The 21345-nt window shown below is 53.7% G+C and overlaps 1 protein-coding gene across 7 annotated transcripts in view; it reads left to right on the top strand.

The window, feature by feature from the left end:
- NFATC1 (nuclear factor of activated T cells 1) overlaps window positions 1-21345 on the top strand; it is a 129417-nt gene that overhangs the window by 83193 nt on the left and 24879 nt on the right. For 4 of the 7 annotated variants that reach the window (XM_074022337.1, XM_045378102.2, XM_065533594.2 and 1 more), the window contains one exon: window positions 5376-5758. In XM_074022337.1, coding sequence (XP_073878438.1) covers window positions 5376-5758 — 383 coding nt within the window. Of the gene's footprint in view, window positions 1-5375; window positions 6066-21345 lie in introns of all 7 variants that reach the window. The other 3 variants (XM_045378101.2, XM_065533593.2, XM_045378105.3) reach the window with 1 other exon arrangement.

The raw sequence follows: 21345 nt of genomic DNA, 5'->3' as shown, positions 1-21345 counted from the left end.
TCATAAACTCACCCTCAGGTGATTGGCGTTTCTGGTGCGCCGTTGCTTAGCCTGAAAGTGAGCTGCCCTTCTTCTGAGCCCATCCGTTTGCCGCCTCCACCCCAGCCCCACGTGGTTGATGCTCCACCCCAGCCCCACGTGGCTGACGTCATCAGGAGGCAGCCAGAGGCCGCCTGGCGCAGGGTGAGCCCAGAACACGTGCTGTCCGCGTGAACGGGGCCCGTGCGGCTCCCTCCACGGGCGAGACTCCCAGGCTGTTGTGCAGACGCTCGCTCGTTTCCTCGCTGATAGGATGCGTCTCACGAGGCTCTGATTTACAGCGCAGGTGTACATCTTCCCTGAAACCCACACACAAAGCACAGCTTAGGCCAAGCGCAGGTGCAGTATGTTCGTGCATTTAAGCGTCTTAGATGCTGGGATGTGGAAGCAGCCGTGTGGCTTTCCTTTGCTTGTGAAGGTGAGTTTGCGCTTTCCAGCTTCTCTGTATTGAGAAGGCCACAGCTCTCTGGCGCTTGACTGAGCAGAGAACATCCCGCTACATCCTCATGGGCCAGCGGGTCAGGCGGGGCCATCCAGAAACATCCTCCGCGGGTGCCGGGTGCCAGGTGCCTCACGCGTCCCTGCCGTCCACGGCCCTTTGTCCCTGGCTGTGCTTCACGTCAGTGCCCCTTGGGGCAAGGACAGGGAGATGGGGGAGTCACCTGGGGAAGGCCCGGCCCTGGTGGGCGGCAACTTTGGAGCAGCTGGGATGGCACAAGACGCTGCTGCCAGGGCCGAGAAACCATCCGGCCAACCCCAGACTTGAGCCGGACCTCATGGGCAAGGCTGAGAGAAACCGCCTGGGGACCCCAGCCCAGGGAGGGGCACTGCAGCAGGAACAGGAGCAGACACCTGCAGGGTCAGCCTGGGCCACCTTCCAGCGCGGTGACCACACCCACAGCTCACACTGCCAAGGGACCGGGACTGGCTCTCCAGACTCACAAGATGCCATCATGGGTGGGGCACATGCAGCGACCCCAGGTTTCAAGTCACTGCCCCCAGCTCCCTGCAAATAGCTGTGGGCGGGAGAGGGGCAGCGGGCAGGCACACGAGCTTATTCCTGTGAGGAGCGTGTTGCCACAGCCTCTGTGGGCTGGAGCCCCGGGCCTCAGGGAGCGCCTGCCTGTGGGTGGGGGGACGGGAGCTGCCAACCTGGTGGGGTCCCAGTGAAGCGTCCACTTGGCCTTCTGCCTGCCCCTGGGGGTGGTGGACACATCAGTGCCGGGCCTGCTTCGAACCCACAGGGCAAGCGGCCGGGGCATCCCGACACCACTGCCGGCCGCCAGCATCCTGGGGAGGTGGGTCGTATGTCCCAGGGCCGTGTGTCCCTCGCCACCACGATCCTTGGTCAGGACTTCCCCAGGAAGAATCCAGTGGCTGGAGAGATGCGGGGGTTAATGCCGGTGCCACCGCGGTTTTAGACGGGCGGCGTCTGCACCGTGTTCTTGGCATTCTCCGGCCAGCAGCAGCAGACGCCACCCGGTTGCCCTGGCCCGATGGCTCTCTGGCATCACTGGCCTTGGCCCGTGGGGCGGCTGATTTATGGCCACTGCTGTTTATGGGACAGCTGTGCTCGGGGCCTTTAGTGTCGGGCAGAGCTGGCAGGTACCAGTTTTTAAAGCGCTTGGGGGACATTTCACAGAAGAGGCGCGCTGGCCCCCGTGCCTGGCCACGTTTCTGGGCCCTGGCTGAAAATCCCGTGCAGCGGAGAGAGGATCCCAACAGGGTATTAATTTAACCTTCCAGCCATGTGCTTTTGCTAAAGATCATAAACTCTGAAAATTACCGGCCGAATTTAGAATGGAGGCTTGGCTGTTGGGGACATCAGCCTCTTCTGAGCGGGAGAGACGTGGGTGCCCACCAGCGTCTCACTCCCACGTCTGGGCCTGTTTCCAGCGACCCCCGTGCCTCTCAAAGGCACAGGCCTGAGTTCACAGAGACCACTGGCCGAGCCCTGCCTCTGGGGCTCCCCACCGTCTGGCTTTGTCGTGGACTCGTCATCTGTGGATTTACCACATGCTTGAAGCTGGAACGGCAGGAAGGGGCAGTTCCTGAGGCCCAGCTGCCTCCGCAGAGTTGGTGGGGAGGCCATGGCCTGAGGCCAAAATGCGTCCCCTGGATGAAAATGACCCCAGCCCTGTGGTCTCCAGACAGTGGCTAGAGCCCCACCCTCCACAGGCACCGCCTCCCGCCGCCCCTTCAAAAAGGTGTTGCAGCCCACGGCCCAGATATTCGACTTTCTAATATAAAGTGAGGCCTGTAGGGTTTCCCAATCAACATGAGGGCGCCTTCTCCTCCACAGCCCCCCGACTTGCACAGGCAGTCCTGGGGCTCTGCCCCATCCATGACCCCTCAGCTGAAGAGGATAGCCCCAGAGGCGGCCACATTCAGGTGGCTGGAGGCAGGAACTTCCCCCAGCGCTGCCAGGGTCTGTGCACCTCCTTCAGCCCCAACTAAGGAGAGCGTGCGGGGCTGAGAGCACGCAGACCCTCGTGCGCCAGGCGTGAGCGTTGTCTTCAGATGGGACCAAGCGGGCCTCACTGTTGTGACAACTGAATGTGACATCTGGGGTGTAATTCCAGCCCTGACCTGGTTCCGGGGTGTAATTCCAGCGTGCCCTGGTTCCTGGGGTGTAATTCCAGCGTGCCCTGGTTCCTGGGGTGTAATTCCAGCCCTGACCTGGTTCCGGGGTGTAATTCCAGCGTGCCCCGGTTCCGGGGGTGTAATTCCAGCGTGCCCCGGTTCCGGGGGTGTAATTCCAGCGTGCCCCGGTTCCTGGGGTGTAATTCCAGCCCTGACCTGGTTCGGGGGTGTAATTCCAGCGTGCCCTGGTTCCTGGGGTGTAATTCCAGCCCTGACCTGGTTCCGGGGTATAATTCCAGCGTGCCCCGGTTCCAGGGGTGTAATTCCAGCATAACCCGGTTCCGGGGGTGTAATTCCAGCATAACCCGGTTCCGGGGGTGTAATTCCAGCGTGCCCCGGTTCCGGGGGTGTAATTCCAGCGTGACCCGGTTCCTGGGGTGTAATTCCAGCGTGCCCCGGTTCCGGGGGTGTAATTCCAGCGTGCCCCGGTTCCTGGGGTGTAATTCCAGCGTGACCCGGTTCCGGGGGTGTAATTCCAGTCCTGACCCGGTTCCGGGGTGTAATTCCAGCGTGACCCCAGCGGCGATTGCAGGACGGGGTGGCTGACGAGGCTGGGGGAGCGCACCTGTTCCCCCTCCCCTGCCCTGGGCACCACTGTAGAGGCAGCCCCTGGCCTCTTCCTCCAAGCTTGACAGCTCAGGCCGCACTCCCCGCATTCTCTGTGGCTGGACGTGCCCCGGGCCAAAGGCTGGGGACGCCTGGGCTATGGAGCCCCAGGAAGGCCTGGCAGGACCCTCAGCAGAGTGTGGCTTTATGGGCCCTGGTCAGTGAGCTGCAGGCTCTGTCCTGGGAAGGCCTTGTAATCACGATTACCCTGTGATTTTCTTCCTGCCTCCTGGACGTCAGCACCTCCTGGTCACCCACCCCATCTAAAACCTCAGCCTCCCTACTCAGTGTGCAGGGCGGACACTTTAAACCTCAGCCTCCCTACTCAGTGTGCAGGGTGGACGCTTTAAACCTCGGCCTCCCTACGCAGTGTGCAGGGAGGACAGTTTAAACCTCGGTCTCCCTACTCAGTGTGCAGGGCGGACACTTTAAACCTGGGCCTCCCTACTCAGTATGCAGGGCGGACAGTTTAAACCTGGGCCTCCCTAGGCAGTGTGCAGGGCAGATGATAGAAAGATTTGAATGAGTGAATGAAAGTAGGGACTTGAAAAGTGAGCACAAAAGCAACAAAATGCAGCAACTCCACTGGGAATCCCTGGGTGGAAAGCTCTGGTTGACTTCCTTCGGACTCAGAGGCTGGTGAGGTTCTACAGCCGGGAACGGCCCATATGGGTCAGTTCCTGTGATGCCTGCAGTGTGGCGGGAAGGTGCCTTGGCTGCACAGATGACTCGCCCCTGGGCTAATCAACCGCCGGGACCTGTGGTGGGAGCTGCAGGGGAGGCTGCACTAGCACAGGTGCTCCCATATCCCGAGCTGCCGGAAAATGCCGTCTCCATCGGTTGTAGCTGCTGGTGGACTCGTGGGCACCCAGCTGTGGTGGGGAACAGCTGCATGGACTCGCAGGCTCAAGCCCGGGGCTAAATATTTTCTCTCGAATTGGAGATGCTTTTGTTTACTGCAGGAGGCTGCTGGACCCTCTGCAGCGGCAAGTGTTGGCACCAGGAGCCTGTGTGCCGGTTTTGGGGGCCACACATAGGCCCCAGGTGGTGATGGGAGGGGAGTTTCCCTCCCTGTGGCCGACCCTGCTGCCAAACAGGATCCACACAGCATTTGCCCAGAGCAGCGCTGCACGTCTGTTAGGAATTTGCGTGCACCATTGCGAGAGCTTTAGAGCCACTGAGCCGTCTGATGTCTCCTCTAAGTAGCACGAGAGACCTAAGACCAGCAGAAAAACAGCAACCGCAGGAATGCCGGCCAGGACCGCCTCGCTGCTCCCGCTGACTGCACGCCTGCCTGCTTTCTTCCCAACACCCCTGCAGAAGCAGGCACAAAGGCTGGGGTGGGCGCAGGCCGGGAGCCGGTGTCGGCTCTGGCCCAGGCCTGGCGGAGTGACCTTGGGGACCCGGTGCCTGACCTGTAGGCTCCTCCCCACAGCCCTAGACTTCTAGGGAGGGCTGGGTGGGAGAAAGCTCTAGAAACTCAGGAGCCCCCTGTTTCGTCCAAGGCTGCCAGGTCACGGCCTCCGCACAGCCCATCGCTTTAGAAGGGGAATCCGGAGGACCGTGGAGGCGGTCCAGCCTCCACGACAGTGTTTTTCTTTCGCAGTGACGGACGGCTTCTCTCCTGGAGCAGTCATTCCCTTTTGCAGTTGGATTTTTACTGACTCCTGAAAGCCGTCTTGTGTATTCGAGTTTACCAAATGTGCAGACATTTATCAAACCGAGTGTTGGGAGCAGAAATGCCGTCGTGCCTCCAAGTTGAAATTTTCGCTTTGATTCCTGCGAATCCACAGGCCCCTGGGTCCAGGGCTCCCACCGCAGTTTGCAAGTGGACTTTCATAGCACATTAGTGCTGCGGGAGAGTCCAAGGAAAACAGTCCTCGCCAGTATTAGAAGCAGCTGCGACTCTCGGCCGATGACTCACACCTTTTTTTTTAATGGGGTGGGAGAACCAGGCAGGAGACAGAGGGACCCAGTCAGGGCCCTGTCGGTTTTGCGGAGGGTGTCCCAGCCACAAGCCTGCCTGATCATACTCATCTGCAAATCTGCAACTGGTGTTTATTTAACTTCTCTTTTCCTTCTCACAGTTCCAATGATAAAAACAGAACCCACGGATGATTATGAGCCTGCTCCAAACTGTGGGCCGGTGAGCCAGGGGTTAAGTCCTCTCCCAAGACCATACTACAGCCAGCAGCTCGCGATGCCACCTGACCCCAGCTCCTGCCTCGTGGCCGGCTTCCCGCCCTGTCCGCAGAGAAGCACCCTGATGCCAGCAGCCCCCGGCGCGAGCCCCAAGCTCCACGACCTTTCTCCCGCCGCCTACACCAAGGGCGTCACCAGCCCGGGCCACTGCCACCTCGGACTCCCGCAGCCGGCCGGAGAGGCCCCCGCCGTCCAGGACGTGCCCAGGCCAGTGGCCACGCACCCCGGCTCGCCCGGGCAGCCGCCCCCGGCCCTGCTGCCGCAGCAGGTGAGTGTGCCTCCGAGCAGTAGCTGCCCCCCCGGTCTCGAACACTCACTCTGCCCCAGCAGCCCCTCTCCTCCACTCCCGCCCGCCGCCCAAGAGCTGACCTGCCTGCAGCCCTGCAGCCCAGCGTGCCCGCCCGCCACGGGCCGCCCGCAGCACCCGCCGCCCACGGTCCGCAGGGATGAGTCTCCGGCCGCCCAGCCACGGCTGCTGCCCGAGGCGTGTGAGGACAGTAGTCCTAATTTGGCCCCTATTCCTGTAACGGTCAAGCAAGAGCCTGAAGAGTTGGACCAGTTGTACCTGGATGACGGTGAGTGCCCGTGGCCATGCAGATGTGGTCTCGGCCCGGCATGGCGGCGTGAGCTCACGGAGGGGCCGTGTGCGTGCTGCAAGTGTGGCACGTGTGGAAGTGCACCGAGGCCCTGGGCTGGGTGTGGGGTGCGTCCTCCTGATATAAAGTGCCCCCGTGTGGTGCCATGGCATCAGCGCCAACTGGGGTGCCCGCCGTGAGATCGGCTCCAGTGATCACGCGTGGGGCCCCTGGCGGGTCCCGGGCTGCAGACCCTCCTACAAGACTGTCCCGGGGTCTAAGGCTCACGTTGGGTGCCCAGGTTTGCTTCTGCAGCTGAACGTGGAGCCACGCGGCTCAGGCTCAAAGCCCTGACCTGGAGGGGGTGGAGGGGGACCGGCCCTGACCTGGAGGGGTGGAGGGGGACCGGCGTGCATGGTCGGGGCATCCTGGGTGCTGCCTGGGTCCTGTGAACGGCTTGTAGACAACAGCTTAGCCGAAGCGATGAGCACGTTACCCTGTGCCGTTCTGTAAACACTTCTAACTGCCGCGGCATCCTTGCCAGGAGCTCGGGGGACGGCCGTGACACCGGGGGCCCTAGACTGTGCCTTCAGGCCCCAGGCGCAGGGTCTTCCCCGTCCAGCCCCTGGGCTCGCACGGCGCGGAGACGCACCCAACACCGCGCACCCGGGCTTGTTTGGGAAGGAAGTGGCCTCACGTCTGTAGCCAGGCGGGTGGTGTGGGGAGCCCTGAGCGCTCAGGCCTTTCTGTGAGGGGTGGTGACCGAAGGCGCCGTGGCGTTCTTGGCGAGTGACCGAAGGCGCCGTGGCATTCTTGGCGAGTGTTTACATCTCAAGGCGCAGCCCGACTTGCTTGCTCTGTGATCAGGGACACGCCCGCGGCCGTGGGGACCACGCGTTAGAGGGCGGTTCAGCTCATGTTTTCTGGCCCACTCCCTGCCCCGTGGTTTGGGGTCCAGGTGAGCCTTGGCCTTCTGGGGAGGGGGCGGCATCAGCCCCTCCTGACCTGGGGGCAGGGACTCCCGGGCGTCGGGGGCTCAGTTTCCATCTGCTGGGAAGGGAGTGAGGCCTCCCTGCTGTTTCCTGACGGGAGGCTACAAGCTTTTTGAGGAGAATGCATGCAAATATTTTAGCCCCCAAAGCATGAAGCTCTTGAGTCCGCAGCCCTGGTGCGTGTGTGTGTGTGTGTGTGTGTGTATGTGTGTGTGTGTTGAGCTTGCGGTCGTGTGTTCCATGGAGCCCGAGCCCTCATCGTCCGTTTTTGCGGGAGTGTGTCCCATCAGATCAGGAGGCTGTTGCCTCCCTGGGGCTGTCCCTCGGAGCCACACACTGGAGGCCTGTGGCTGCCCCCGGCCACTCTCTGGAGGTTTATGATGACTGTGGGGCGGGGCCAGGACAATGTTCCGTGTCCTGTGCCGATGTCGTTCTGAAGTTCTGTCTGACCTGCCTGCTGTCCTCGTCCCCCGCGAGGTCAGCTGGAGCTCCGCGTGGGGCCCGTGTCCCTGCTCTGCTGCCTGTGTCCCTGCTCTGCTGCCTCCTGGGCACAGATGGACTCTGCCTTCCTCCCCAGCCCCTGCGCAAGGTGGACGCTGGCATCCATGCGTCCAGCCCCTCACCTGTGTCCGTGCCTCCAGCCCCTCACCCCTGCGTCCGTGCCTCCAGCCCCTCACCCCTGCGTCCGTGCCTCCAGCCCCTCACCCCTGCGTCCGTGCCTCCAGCCCCTCACCCCTGCGTCCGTGCCTCCAGCCCCTCACCCCTGCATCCGTGCCTCCAGCCCCTCACCCCTGCTTTGTCTCACGTGGTGCCACGTGGTCCGAAGGTGGCTGGGAGATGCTGAGAAGTTCTCTTCCCACCCCCCACGCCTTGTCCCAGCTGTGACCCCCGGCCCTGGGCTCCCACATCTGGGCAGTTCCCGCAGGCCCAGGTGGGAAGCAGGTGCCCTGGGGCTCACGTGTGGCTTTATGGCAAGGGGAGAGTTTGGGGTGGGACTTGGGGTGGGTGAGCCAGGGAAGTGCTGGGGACTGGGACGTATTCTGCATCAACACAGCAGGCAGGGGACTGTTGACCCACATGGTGCTCAGGCGAGATCATCCCTTTACCCAACCCGTGACTGCCAAAGCCTCACCAGGTCACCCGGGCCCCTCTGGCCGTGGTCCTAGAGGTCAAAGCTACGTGAGCCAGGCCTCGCCTTGGGCCTGGCGGGCCACAGAGGGTGGGCTGCTGTGTTGCTGCGTGCACAGGCTGGGGATGTTGGAGCCGCATGGGTGAGGGTGTGACCCCGCCCTGGCCTACCTGACCGTGCGTGGAAATGGAGGGGTCGGGACGGGGGAGGGGGTTGCATGGACGACTCCCCGATACATGGAAGGGCTGAGGCCAGAGTGCATCTGCCGTGCCGCTGGGCCTGGCCTGCGGCTCCTCTGAGGGTGCCCGATGCCACATTCCCGTTGGGGCCTCTCCTGACCGCCAGTGGGACCCTGGAGCCCAAGATTCGCCAGCTGTAAAGCAGTTGCTCACGCCCCTTTTAAGAAAGTTTCTGTCCCGGAGTCCTGCCGTCGGGACGCTTGAGGACAGCCTCTCCCCGCAGGGTGAGCTCAGTTCCCAGCAGGCCTCTCTCCCCATTTTCCCCACTCTATTGCCGTGGTGATCGTCCCCAAACTCGGATCTAAATGGGTCACGTCCTGTTCAAAAGACCCAGGGGTTTCTGTGTTGCCAGAGCAGAGATGGCCTTGGAGTCTGGCTCCAGCCTCCCCCACCCCAGCCCACGAACCACAGTCATCTCGTACACGCACGTCTCATCAGGCTCAAGGCTGGTCCTGGGACCTTGAGCACAGTCCCCGAGTGCCAGCCCTGCACGCTGTTCTGGGCACAATTTATGAGTCCTGCGTTCATTCTGTTTCCATAACCCGGGACCAGCCACACACAAGCTTTTGGGGTTAGCCTATGGCGCTAGGCGGTGCTACTTTGGGCGTCAGGGTTGGGATGGCGGTTCAGATACCTGTGCAGACACCTCCCTATGATGTGGCAAATGTGTGCAGGTAACGTCGTCCATTTCATCTCCACCTGTGAGGTCCCTTCATGCCCAGCCAGGACCACAGCAGTTAAGGCTTTGGGCAGCTGGAAGCAGTGTCAGCCGTGGCCTGATCTGCCCCCGCGGGCAGACAGCCCCTCTCAGTCCTTCACAGGCGGGCAGGGCGCGTGGCAGAGGAAGTCCACGGGCAGGCGGGCGGGGCGCGTGGCAGAGGAAGTCCACAGGCGGGCGGGGCGTGTGGCAGAGGAAGTTCTGCTCACAGTGTATGTCAAGGGAAGAGGAGGGGAGAGTCCTGGGGGCTGAGGGGGTGCAGGCGGGTGGTCCCTGGTGCAGGCCTGACATTGCTGCCGCCCTGGGAGACAGGCACCAGGCCGTGGGCTCCAGGTTCCTCCTGAGCACCCAGGGGCAGGTCCACCCACTCTAGACACCTGCCCCTCCCCAGTGAGAAGAGTAGATTCAAATGTTTATTGCTCTGTCGGAGTGGATGGAGCCTTCACTGAGAATGACACAGGCCAAGCTGTTTCCCGTGTCCTGGGTGGACGGGGCTGTGGACAGGGCACTTCCTGTCCTTGTGAGAAGATGGCTGGAGCGTCCCCCCAAGATGGCCGGGAAGGGTCCCGGGTCAAGGTTGAGTCTGGGTCGGTCACTCCCCTGCAGATGACCTCCGGCTTGCCCTCGGTCCCTGGAACCTGGAACCCACACCCCAGGCTCACAAACACCATGACATAAACGAGGTCGGGGCCCAGGTTGTGTCGGGAAAGCCTCACGCAGGGCGAAGACCTGAATTGTGAGGTGAAACCCTGAGTCCCCCAGACCCCAGGAAGCTCCACGGAAATGCAGGGGTCCACGTAGGGGCCATCTCGATGGGGGACAGTGGGAGAGGGAGGCGGGCTGGGGTGAATGTGGGTAGTGCTGGTTTAGTATTAATATATATTTTGTCTAATTTCACGTCCCCTAAGAGAATCGGGCACCTCAGCAGCCACCCTGGGGCTCAGTCACTGGCTTAGAAAGCAGGCAAGCGTGACCTGGAGTTGGGGGGCAGAGAAGGGTGGGGAGCACAGGGCCCCCCGACCAAGGGACGATCTCAGCACCCGGAGAAGGAGCAGAGACGGGAGACAGGAACAACCACGAACCCAGGTCAGAAGTCGGTGCCGTGCGCGCCAGGCGTCCTCAGCAGGTGCCGTGCGCGGCAGGCGTCCTCAGCACGTGCCGTGCGCGCCAGGCGTCCTCAGCACGTGCCGTGCGCGCCAGGCGTCCTCAGCAGGTGGAAATTGTCTCTTTGTTCGTTTACACAACAGGGAGGGAGCGAAAAGCTGGGGTTGGAGCAAACTGGAGAGAAATAAGACTGTGTGGTGGGGACGAGACTCAGACACCTCTATCTGTAAATGGGCCTATGGGACAGAAGGCAGGGGACCTCCTGGCCAGCCCCAAGCCCTGTGGAGTGCCTGTGGCAGGACGTGGGCATGGCAGGTGCCAGAAGCAGTGCCGGGTCCACGTCTCCAGCCTCCCTGGCTTCCCTTCTGCGTTCCGCCGGCCTCGCCGCCGCCTCCAGAGCCAACAGCCTGGCGTGGGGCGCCGATTGAGTCTCCAGCCCTCTGTGAACGAAGCCGTGGTGGGTCGCAGAGCTGCGTGCAGGGCTTAGAAAGCGGGGAGACAGGCCAGCGCCTGGGATGTCCTCGTGGGGCCGGGGACCCAGCCCTGGCCCCTGGGCGCCCAGCCGTGGTTGAGAGGCTTCCCTCTGCCTGACCAGAATCAGAGCTGTGGGTCCGTGAACTGAGTCACTTTAGGGTTTTGCTGCTTCACGTGAACAGCTGTGCAGAGGCAGCCAGGCGCAATCCAGGCTTCTCACACACCGTGACGCTGACGAGGGCCTGCCCCTGGGGACGTAGAAAGAACTTATTCTGTGTGTACGGGTTTTGCGTTTGTTTTGTTTGGGTTTTGATTTTGTTTAAATAATAGAATAGCGTCCAGTTGCAGAGTCTGGGTGGAGGGGGTCCACAGTGTCCTCATTTGCATCCCTGAGGGGTCTGAGGAGGGCAGTTCACAACGGACCCTCCTCCGTGGCAGCCTCTGCTTGGCCGCAGGAACCTGAGGGTCATGCACAGCCCACGTCCTGTGTGTCTCAAGGAATTCAAGCCTCAAAATGACAAATTAGGCTGGGCGTAGCGGCTCACACCTGTAATCCCAGCACTTTGGGAGACCGAGATGGGTGGATCACCTGAGATCAGGAGTTCAAGACCAGCCTGGTCAACATGGTAGAACCCTGTCTCTACTAAAAATACACAAATTAGCTGGGTGTGGTGGTGCACACCTGTAATCCCGGCTACTTGGGAGACTGAGGCAGGAGAATCACTCAAACCCGGGAGATGGAGGTTGCAGTGAGCTCTCACCACTGCACTCCAGCCTGGGTGACAGAGCGAGACACTATTAAAAAAAAACAAAACAGGCCAGGCATGGTGGCTCACGCCTGTAATCCCAGCACTTTGGGAGGCCGAGGCAGGCGGATCACGAGGTCAGGAGATCGAGACCATCCTGGCTAACACAGTGAAACCCCGTCTCTACTAAAAATACAAAAAATTAGCCGGGCGTGGTGGCGGGCTCCTGTAGTCCCAGCTACTCAGGAGGCTGAGGCAGGAGAATGGCGTGAACCCGGGAGGCAGAGCTTGCAGTGAGCCGAGATCACGCCTCTGTACTCCAGCCTGGGCAACAGAGCAAGACTTTGTCTCAAAAAAAAAAAAAAAAAGAAAAATGAATCCAACTTTTTTTTTTTTTAATATATATATATAGGATTTCTTTGCTTTCCAGTCCTTTCTACTCACAAGTTTTGTTTCAGAAGTGCTTGACCGTAAATAAATTCCAATAATGAGGTCGTCTTTGTGTCTTCCCAAGATTGAGCTTTCCCCTCAGACTTCTCAAGCATGGCCGAGCCACAGAGCTTCATTTTTTAAACAGTAGTTTTCTGTATCTTGCATTATTTTAAATGTAGATTTGAAAAAATGCCACAGAGCTCTGTGTGGCTCCTTTTCCAATGTGATTTCCACGCATTCCGCGTCATGGAGAAGGGCCGTGAGGAGGCTCCACGGGGAACGGACTCTCGGTGAATTACACATTAGCGTGGGCAGCTCTGTGTCACACGCTGCAGCATTGAGAGCATCTGTGGGGCCCATCTTCTGAAACGGAGGCGCTCGGGGTTCACTGTGGTGCCCACGGGTCTGTGCCGCTGAAGTGGGCACCCTCCCTCGAGCCTCGTGAGGGAAGCGGCCGTCCCTCGGTGTGGGGCTGGTCTGCCGCAGGCGCCTCCCTGTGTCACCTGGACGGCCACACGGCCTCTGCCACAATCGGCCCTTTCAGTCCCTCAGAAGCACTTGGGTTTAAAAAGTCTCGATGTCATTAAAACAACAAGCAGGTAGACGAGGCGGCCGGAGCGTGTCTGCCGCAGTCTGGGCTGTGAACTGGCCCCTCACCTGCCCCTCCTCCTGAGCCCGAGCTGCTCCAGAGAGAACAAAAAGCTCTCCTCATGGAAAGTTTTACTAACCTGGCCCAGCGCCCAGGTCTGAGGCCTTCCCCGCGGCTGAGGATGATTGAAAGGGTCTGTGTGCCGCGATCAAACACGCAGCGTCGTTAACGTTGCAGACGTCGGCTACCGCGTGATGGATGGAGCAGTGAACTCAGCCGTGCAAATCATTCATTAGGGTCAGTGCCTGGTGCCTTGGGACTGCTGCGTGGGGGTTTCGAGGCATAAAAATCGCACCGCACACCCCCCAGAGACGGAGCCTGCTGTCAGCGGGGCGGGCCGGGCCAGGCTGCGGAACGGGCTCTCCAGAGGCCGCTGAAGAGGCAGCTCCCCAACGCCAGGAGCCTGTCCAGCCCCAGGCCCAGAGCTGCTTCCTCAGGGAGCCGACCCTGTGACGTGCCCGAGGTGAGGCAGCCACCAGAGGCCGCATCCAAACCTGTGCGCCAGGCAGCGTGTGGTCCAAGGCACAGAGGTTGACTCACGTGTTTCAGTTCCTCTCTAGAAAACTTGCTCCCACCTGGTCTCAGCCAGCAAGCGCGAGGGATGGTGAGAAAGTTGAGAGCGGGCACACGCCCCCCATTAACCTGGTACAGCCAGGGGAAGGCAAGAGCGGGCACACGCCCCCCATGAACCTGGTACAGCCAGGGGAAGGCGAGAGCGGGCACACGCCCCCCATGAACCTGGTACGGCCGGGGGAAGGCGAGAGCAGGCACATGCCCCGCATTACCCTGGCACGGCCAGGGGAGCACGGAGCCCATGGCTGGAGAACCCTGGGGCAGCTGCAGTGGCAAGTGTGCCCTTTCAGGAAACGGGGGCAAGGATGGTGCTGAGATGGGCACTGAACAAAGCTCTAAAAACGGGCTGAGTGGGCCGTGCTCATACTGTGTGGGTGCTGCCACAGGTCTCCCGCCCTGGTGTGCAGGCTGTGAGGCCGCAGTGCCTCCGTCCTTCCCTGAGGTGGGCACGGGAGAGAAGAGAGGTGCACACTCCTGTGAGCTGCCCACAGGCTGCTCCTCGGGGCCTGTGAGGTTCTGGGCACTTTTTAAAATTGCCTGAAGATACTCACTGTGGACACAGAATGCTTTGAATTCTACACTGTTTAGAATGGAAATATCAGTCTACGGTCCAATTATGTATACTTGGAAGGGAAATTTGGCGGTATCGTTTTCAGCTATTAACCTTCTGCCTTTGACTTCTCGAAAGTGGGTCTTAGCTTGTTTCGGCGTTAAGCGGAGAGCTGTCTGAAGTCAGTAACCGGAGGGAGGGACATAGGGACGAGGTGGAAGGAAGCAAGAGGGAAGAGCTGGGAAGATTTCATGGAACTTGGATGATGAGCGCTGTTTAGATCTATTTTGTGCCAAAGAAAATGCACGGCCAGTGGCAGCAAAGAGACCAAGCCCTGATGTTGAGCCGCGACTGCACGTCTGGGCGGCGTGGGGCGTGTTTGCGACGTCTCTGTCATCTTGCTTAGGCAAAGCCGTGAACGGTAGTAAGGCTTTTGCGAGTGTGCCGTGAACGGTAGTAAGGTGTTCGCGAGTGTGTTATTGTAACGCTGTGTTTTTCTTGTGTAGATGCACTGTTTTCCTCCTACAAATGGGGCCAAACTTTACAGAAACATTTTAAGTGTCATTGTCACCATTTCAAATCAAGTTGCCTGGCCTCCTGCTACTGCCGTACGTTCTCTCTTCCTACTGCGTAGACATTTCAAAGAGCTTCCTTATTTAAGAATCAGTGTTCTTTATAGACACGCTTAGATCTGAGCCAGCACGTCACACTGCTGTGCTGTGGCACCACAGCGTGAAGCCATGAGCAAGGTATTTAAAAGCATAACAGCCACGTTGAGCGCCCAGAGGCCAACAGCCCGTCAGAGGGAGAGAGGTGGCCGGGGCAGTGGAGGGCTCTGCCCATGGCTATCAGACAGCCGTGTTCTTGCCAGAGCAGCCAGGGCCAGGCCGCTAAGCTGGGCACTTGGCTCTCCCTGGAGCTCGAGCACGGGCACGTTCAGGTGATCTTCCTGATAGCGAAGTGTGTTTCTGCACGTGGACTCCTGAGGAGCAGCGAGGAACTGACTCACACATTCCACCAAGCCCAGGCTAGAAAGAGAGGACGGTCGGAACCATAGTGTTCTCTTCCTATCGATGCTGAGAGAGTCACTCCTGAGGTCACACATCCTTGCCAGCAAACAGAAGACCCGGATAGCAATCCTAGGGCTTGTCCTGGATGTGTAGCCTTTGTACATTCCAAAGTGACCTTTTACACATCTTCTCCTGTGCGTGTTCAGCCTTAGAACGGCCCTGTGGGCAGGCAGAAATGCCGGTACTCACCACCCCCCTTCCCCAGGGGGAAACCGAGGTCAGAGAGATGCCGCTGGACTTGCTCCAAGCCAGTCGATGAGGCCGAACCAGGAGTGCCCCAACCCCAGCACCAAGGCCCACATGCTGTCATGGGTCCCAGTTCTGCCGTTGAGTATTTTCTTCCCACTAGAGAGAGGTGATGAGCAAAGATTTCTGCTCAGAACTCCTAACATCCAAGTATGAGTTGGCTTTGCAAGCCAAACGGGAGCATGGTGTCTGCTTTTCTTCAGAGAATTTGACTGTTCTCTAAGGCGTGTTTCCGTAAGAAGGACTGGAGAGGAGCAGGCCTTCTGAACTGCTGGAGAGCATCTTGAATCAGCTCTTGCCCAAAGCAACAAAAATACAGCAACACTGTCAAATCAACCAAGAGGACAGAACAAATGCAGACGTTCACTCAAGGAACGTGGCCCCAGGGGGAAGAAAAGGATGGCGGTGTCTTCACCTGGGGCCGCTCCACCCCTGCTCCAGCCCCGAGGCGCACAGCCGTGGAAAGCCAGTGACAGCACAGACCTTGGAGGAACTGGGCTCTGTTGAAAACCCATCCCAGGATGCAGTCCACATGTGGACTGGCCACGGAGCTCCTGGAAAAGGCCCGTACCCAGGCACAATCACCGTTGGCTGCAGTCGGGATCGTGGGAGCTGCCCCAAGGCTGTGATCACCATTGAAGCAAACGAGCCTGACCAGACCAGGTGGCCCCCGGGGACTTTGAAAAACCTTGGAGATTCCCAGGGACCTGGAAGACGGCACGTATGAAAATGGAGGTGTGAAGGCTTCACAACAGAGATAGCCATGGCCACTCTCCTCCGGCTGATCTCAAAACTCCACCAAGCAGAAGTGAAAGCTAAAGCTACCTGTGGCTGGGAGGCAGGTCCTGGCACACAGGTTTCATGACTAGAGGGAGGAGACTGGTTTCGTGGCTCAAGGATTTAAGGAAACCTCCTGTCTGGTAACAGCAGGCCATTAAACGCTGCTAACCTGAGGGTGATCCCTAGGCAGCCTGGCTTAAAGACAGAGACAAGATTTAAAAACAGAACAGAAAACTCAGTGTCCGCATACTACAAGGAATACAACATCTAGATAACTAGTCTGGGAAACTCATGAATCACATAAGCAACAACAAGGAGACGGGGAAGCCAAGAAACAATTCCTATTTGGAGGGGGATGGGGGGAATCTTATTTCAGAGTCGCTGCAATGCATTGCCTGTCATCTGCAGTTATAAACCAGAAAATTACAGTACATGCAAAGAAACATGAAAACATGTCCCATCCACAGGAAGAAAAATCCGTAGCCCCTAAGAGGGCTCAAGTATTAAACCAGCAAAGCTTTTAAATCAGCTGCAATGAATACGCTGAAAGAACTAAAAGAAATTATATTTAAAGAATTACAGGGAAGTATGGCAAATATGTCTCACCAGATAGAGAATATCAATAATGAGACCTTTTATTTTAAAAAGAGCCAAATAGAAATTACAGGGTTGAAAATTATAAGAACTGAAATGAAAAATGCATTAGAGAGGCTGAACAACATATATGAACTGGCAGAGAAGAAGAATCAACAAACTTAAAAATCAACAGATGATTTAGACTGAGGAACAGAAGAAAGAATCAATAACAATGAACAAAGCCTCAGAGCGTGTGGGACACCATAAACACTCGTGGTAATGAGTTACAGAAAAAGAGAGACGATTAGAAAAAATACATGAAGAAATAATGGCCCCAAACTTCCTAAATTTGATAGAAAACATTATTCAGTGCATCTAGAAGGTTCACAAAATTCAAGTAGGATAAATTAAAAGCATTTAATTTAATTTGAATAAATTAAAAGCAGTTCACTCATAGAAACAAACCAAACTGTTGAAAGTCAGAGAGAGACAATCCCAAAAGCAGTCAGAGAAAAACAGCTTCTCGGTACATGGAATGCTGAGTAAGATTAACAGCTAGCTTACCATTCCAAATCGTGGATGTCAGAGGACAGTGGCATAGCGTATTCAAAATGCTGAAAGAAAACAACTGTCAACCAAGAATTCTATGTCTAGTAAAAATCACCTTTCGAGATGAGAAACAAAGCTGTGCTCAGATAAACAAGACACACAGAATTGTTGCCAATAGTCCTGAACTACAGCAAATATTAAAGGGAGTCCTTCAGGGTGAGGTAAAAAGCACTGGTGAGAGTAATTACATAGGTTAATTAAAAAGACAGTACAAACATGTTTTAAACTTTTCTTCTCTGAACTGATTTAAAAGGAAACTGCATAAGACACAATTGCAAACCTGTGCTGATAATAATGTGCTTATAACCATTTGTGTGACAGTAGCACAAAGGAAGGGGTGGGGAAGGAAGTTAGAGCAAAGCACAGTTTTTATGTATTATTAGAACTCAGTATTAATCTGAAATAGACTGTTTTGAGTAAGATGCTTATTGTAATCTCCAGAGGAACCACTAAGAAAATAATATATATGTGTGTGAGTGTATCTCTCACACACACACACACAATAAAATATCAAAAAATGCACTTAAGTGATACACTAGAAAATATGTGTGTAACACAAAATAAGCCAGTAATGAAGGAACATAGAAACAATGACAACAGCAAAAATTACACAAGACATGTATAGAACAAAGAGCAAAATGGAAAACATCCTACTGTATCAATAATCACGTTAAATGTCAATGGAATAAACACGCCAATAAAAAGGTAGACGTTGTCAGACTGAATTTTGAAGACAGAATGAAACAGGATACAACCATATGCTGTCTAAAAAATACATATTTTAGATGTAAAGACACAAATAGGTTGAAAGTAAAATGAAAAAGATATTGTACAAATAGTAATCAAAAGAGATATAGAGATAATGGAAAATAAACATACTTCAGATTTAAAGACACAAATAGGTTGAAAGTAAAAGGATGAAAAAGATATGCAGAGTTAATGAAGAGATTTGGAGTTAGCTACACTAATCAGACAAATTAAACTCTAAGATGAAAATATTACTAGAAACAATGAACTGTCAGTAGTAATGTTCTATTTTATCATAAAACTGATACATTGAACAGGAAGGTATAATAATTATAAACACATTTGTACATAACAGAGCTCCATAGTACATGAAACAAGAACTGACAGTTAAAGGGAGAAATACATAGTTGAAAAATAATAGCTGGAGACTTCAATATATCACTCTTAATGGGTAGAAAAACTAGACAGAAGGCCGGGCGCGGTGGCTCACGCCTGTAATCCCAGCGCTTTGGGAGGCCGAGGCGGGCAGATCACAAGGTCAGAAGATCGAGACCACGGTGAAACCCCGTCTCTACTAAAAATACAAAAAATTAGCCAGGCGTGGTTGTGGGCGCCTGTAGTCCCAGCTACTCGGGAGGCTGAGGCAGGAGAATGGCGTGAACCCGAGAGGCGGAGCTTGCAGTGAGCCGAGATTGCGCCACTGCACTCCAGCCTGGGCGACAGAGCGAGACTCTGTCTCAAAAAAAAAAAAAAAAAAAAAAAAAAAAAAAACTAGACAGAAAATCAAAAGGATATAAAACACTTAAGACTATCAACGAACTTTACAAGACATCTGTAGGACACTCTACAGAGTGGAGTGCACCTAGGATAGACTTCCTACTATGCCATAAAACAAGCCTTAATAAATATCAGAATATTCTGATTGCAATGGATATCAATTGAAAATCAACAGCAGATATTTCCACAAATATTTGGAAACTAAACAACACATTTCTAAATTCATTATGAAGTTAGAAAGTATAAGGGAAATTGAAAAATATTTTGAACTAAATGCAAATGAAAACACAACATATCAAAATTTGTGGGATGCAGGTAAGGCAGTGCTTAGAGGGAAATTTATACCTCTAAATGCCTATATGAGGAATAAGATGGATTTCAAATCAATAATCTAAGCTTTTCCCTTAAAAATGTTGAAAAAGGAGAGGAAACTAAACCCAAGGCAAGTGGAAAAAAGGAAATGCCGAGGATGAGAAGAAAAAGCAAAGAAATAGAAACATGAGAAAAATCAATAAAACCAAAGTTAGTTATTCGAAAGAAACAACAAAATTGACAAAACCTTAATGAGTTTCTCTAAGGAGAAAAATTAGGAATGAAAGAGGGGACATTACTACTTACCCCTCCAAAATCAAAAGGTTATGAGGGAATACTATAACCTTATGCCAACAGATTAAACAACCTAGATAAAATGGAAACATTCTTAGACATGAATTACCTAAACTGACTCAGGAAGAAATAGAAAAGTATAATAGACCTATAGCAGGGAAATAAAATAAAGTAATAATTTAACATATTCTCACAAAGAAAAGCCCAGACCCAGAGAGCCTTACTGGTTAATTTTATTAAACATTACAAGAATAATACCAGTGCCAGTACTCCACAAACTCTTCAGAAAATAAAGAAGGAACACTTCTAATACTGAGGCCAGTATAGCCCTAATACCAAAATCAAAAAAATCATAAGAAAATAAACTATAGAAAAATATTCTTTATGAACACAAGAGCAAAAATCCACAACCAAATATTATCAAACTGAATCCAACAACATAAAGATTTTACACCATGACCAAGTGGGATTTATCCCATCAATGCAAGGTTGGTTTAGCATCAGAAAATGAAGTCATGTGATATACCATATTAATAGAAAAAGGACAGAAACCACATGATCATTTCAATAAATGTAAGGAAAAAAGCATTTAACAAAATCCAACACCAACTTATGATAAAATCGCTTGACAAACTTAGAATACAAGGGAACTTCTTAACCTAATCAAAGTCATGCACAAAAACCAACTGCAACCATCACACTGAATCATCCAAGCCTGAGGACCTTCTTTTCCCCTATGATGAGGAAGGATTCAGAGATGGTCACTTTCACTGTTACTACTCAGCCTTGTACTGGAGGTTCCAGCCAGTGCAGCCAGGTAACAAACAGAAATAAAAGGCATTCAGAATGGACAGGAAGAAGTAAAACTGTCTTTATTGGAAGACAACATGATTCTATATGTACAAAATCCTGAGAAATCTGCCTACCCCCCAAAAAAAGGTAAAGAAAAACCCACCATTACAACTACCAAACAAGTACAGCAAGGTTATAGGATGTGAGACCAGGGTACAAATAAATTGTATTTCCATACACAAGGAATAATAAAAAAATGAAATCAAGGAAAAATTTCTACAATAGCATTAAAAAGAATAAAATATGAATAGCTTTAAAGAAATTAAGGACTTACACTCTGAAAATTGCAGAATGTTGCTGAGGGAAAGTTAAGATCTAAATATATGGGAGAACATTGCATGTTAATGGAACAGAAGACTCAATATTGTGAAGATGGCAACTTTCTCCAGATTGATCTGTAGAATCAGTGCAATCTCCATCAAAATTCCAGCAATTTTTCTTCTAAAATTCACAAAATGATCCTAAAATCTATATGGAGTTACAAAGACCCAGAATAGCCAAAACAATTTTGAAATCAGAGAACAAAGTTGGATGAGTTACACTTCCCAATTTCAGAACTTACTATGAAGCTATAATAATCAAGACAGTGTGGTATTGGCATAGGACACATAGATCAGTGACGCAGAATTAAAAGCCCCAAAATAATTCTTACATCTGTGGTAAATTGATTTTTTGACAAAGGCACAAAGCCCATTTCATTGGAGTAAACGACAGCCTTTTTAACAAGCGGTGCCGGGACATTTGCCACATGCAAAAAAGCACACACCATGCACTGAAAATGAACTTGATCTTGGACTAGTACGAGGCGAAACAGTCAAACGTTTTTTGAGACAGCACGTGAGGAACTCTTCAAGACTTTGGATTAGGTAGAGGTTTCTTAGATACGACATCAAAAGCACAGCTCATAAAACAAAAACTTGATACATGGAACCTCATCAAAATTTACATTTTTTATGCTTCAAAAATACTATTAAGAAAATGAAAAGATAAGCAGTAGACTGGAGGAATATGTTTGCAAAACAGCCATCTGATAAAGGGCTTATATCCAGAATATACAAAGAACACTTACAGCTCCATGATAAGACAGAAAGCCTAATCAAAAACTGGGCAAAAGATCTGAATAGACATTTCTCCAGACAAGATATAGGAACGGATAATAAGCACGTGAAAAAATACCCAACATCAGTAGTTACTAGGGAATGCACATTTTAAATTTCAATAAGATACCATTTTATATCCATTCGAGTGGCTTTAGGAGATAAGATAGACAATAGCAAATTTTAGAGACCAGGAGAAATTGGACCCCTGAAGCCTCACTGGCAGGAATGTAACGCGGTCCGGCCACTTAGGCAGTTTCTTAAAGAAATTTGTTAGAAGAAACTTGCCACGTGACTCAGCAATTCCTCTCCTA

The sequence above is a fragment of the Macaca fascicularis genome, chromosome 18 (assembly GCF_037993035.2).
Source record: "Macaca fascicularis isolate 582-1 chromosome 18, T2T-MFA8v1.1".
NCBI classification, from domain to species: domain Eukaryota; kingdom Metazoa; phylum Chordata; class Mammalia; order Primates; family Cercopithecidae; genus Macaca; species Macaca fascicularis.
Note: the sequence above shows the minus strand (reverse complement) of the source record. Positions and strands in the feature narration are given on the sequence as shown.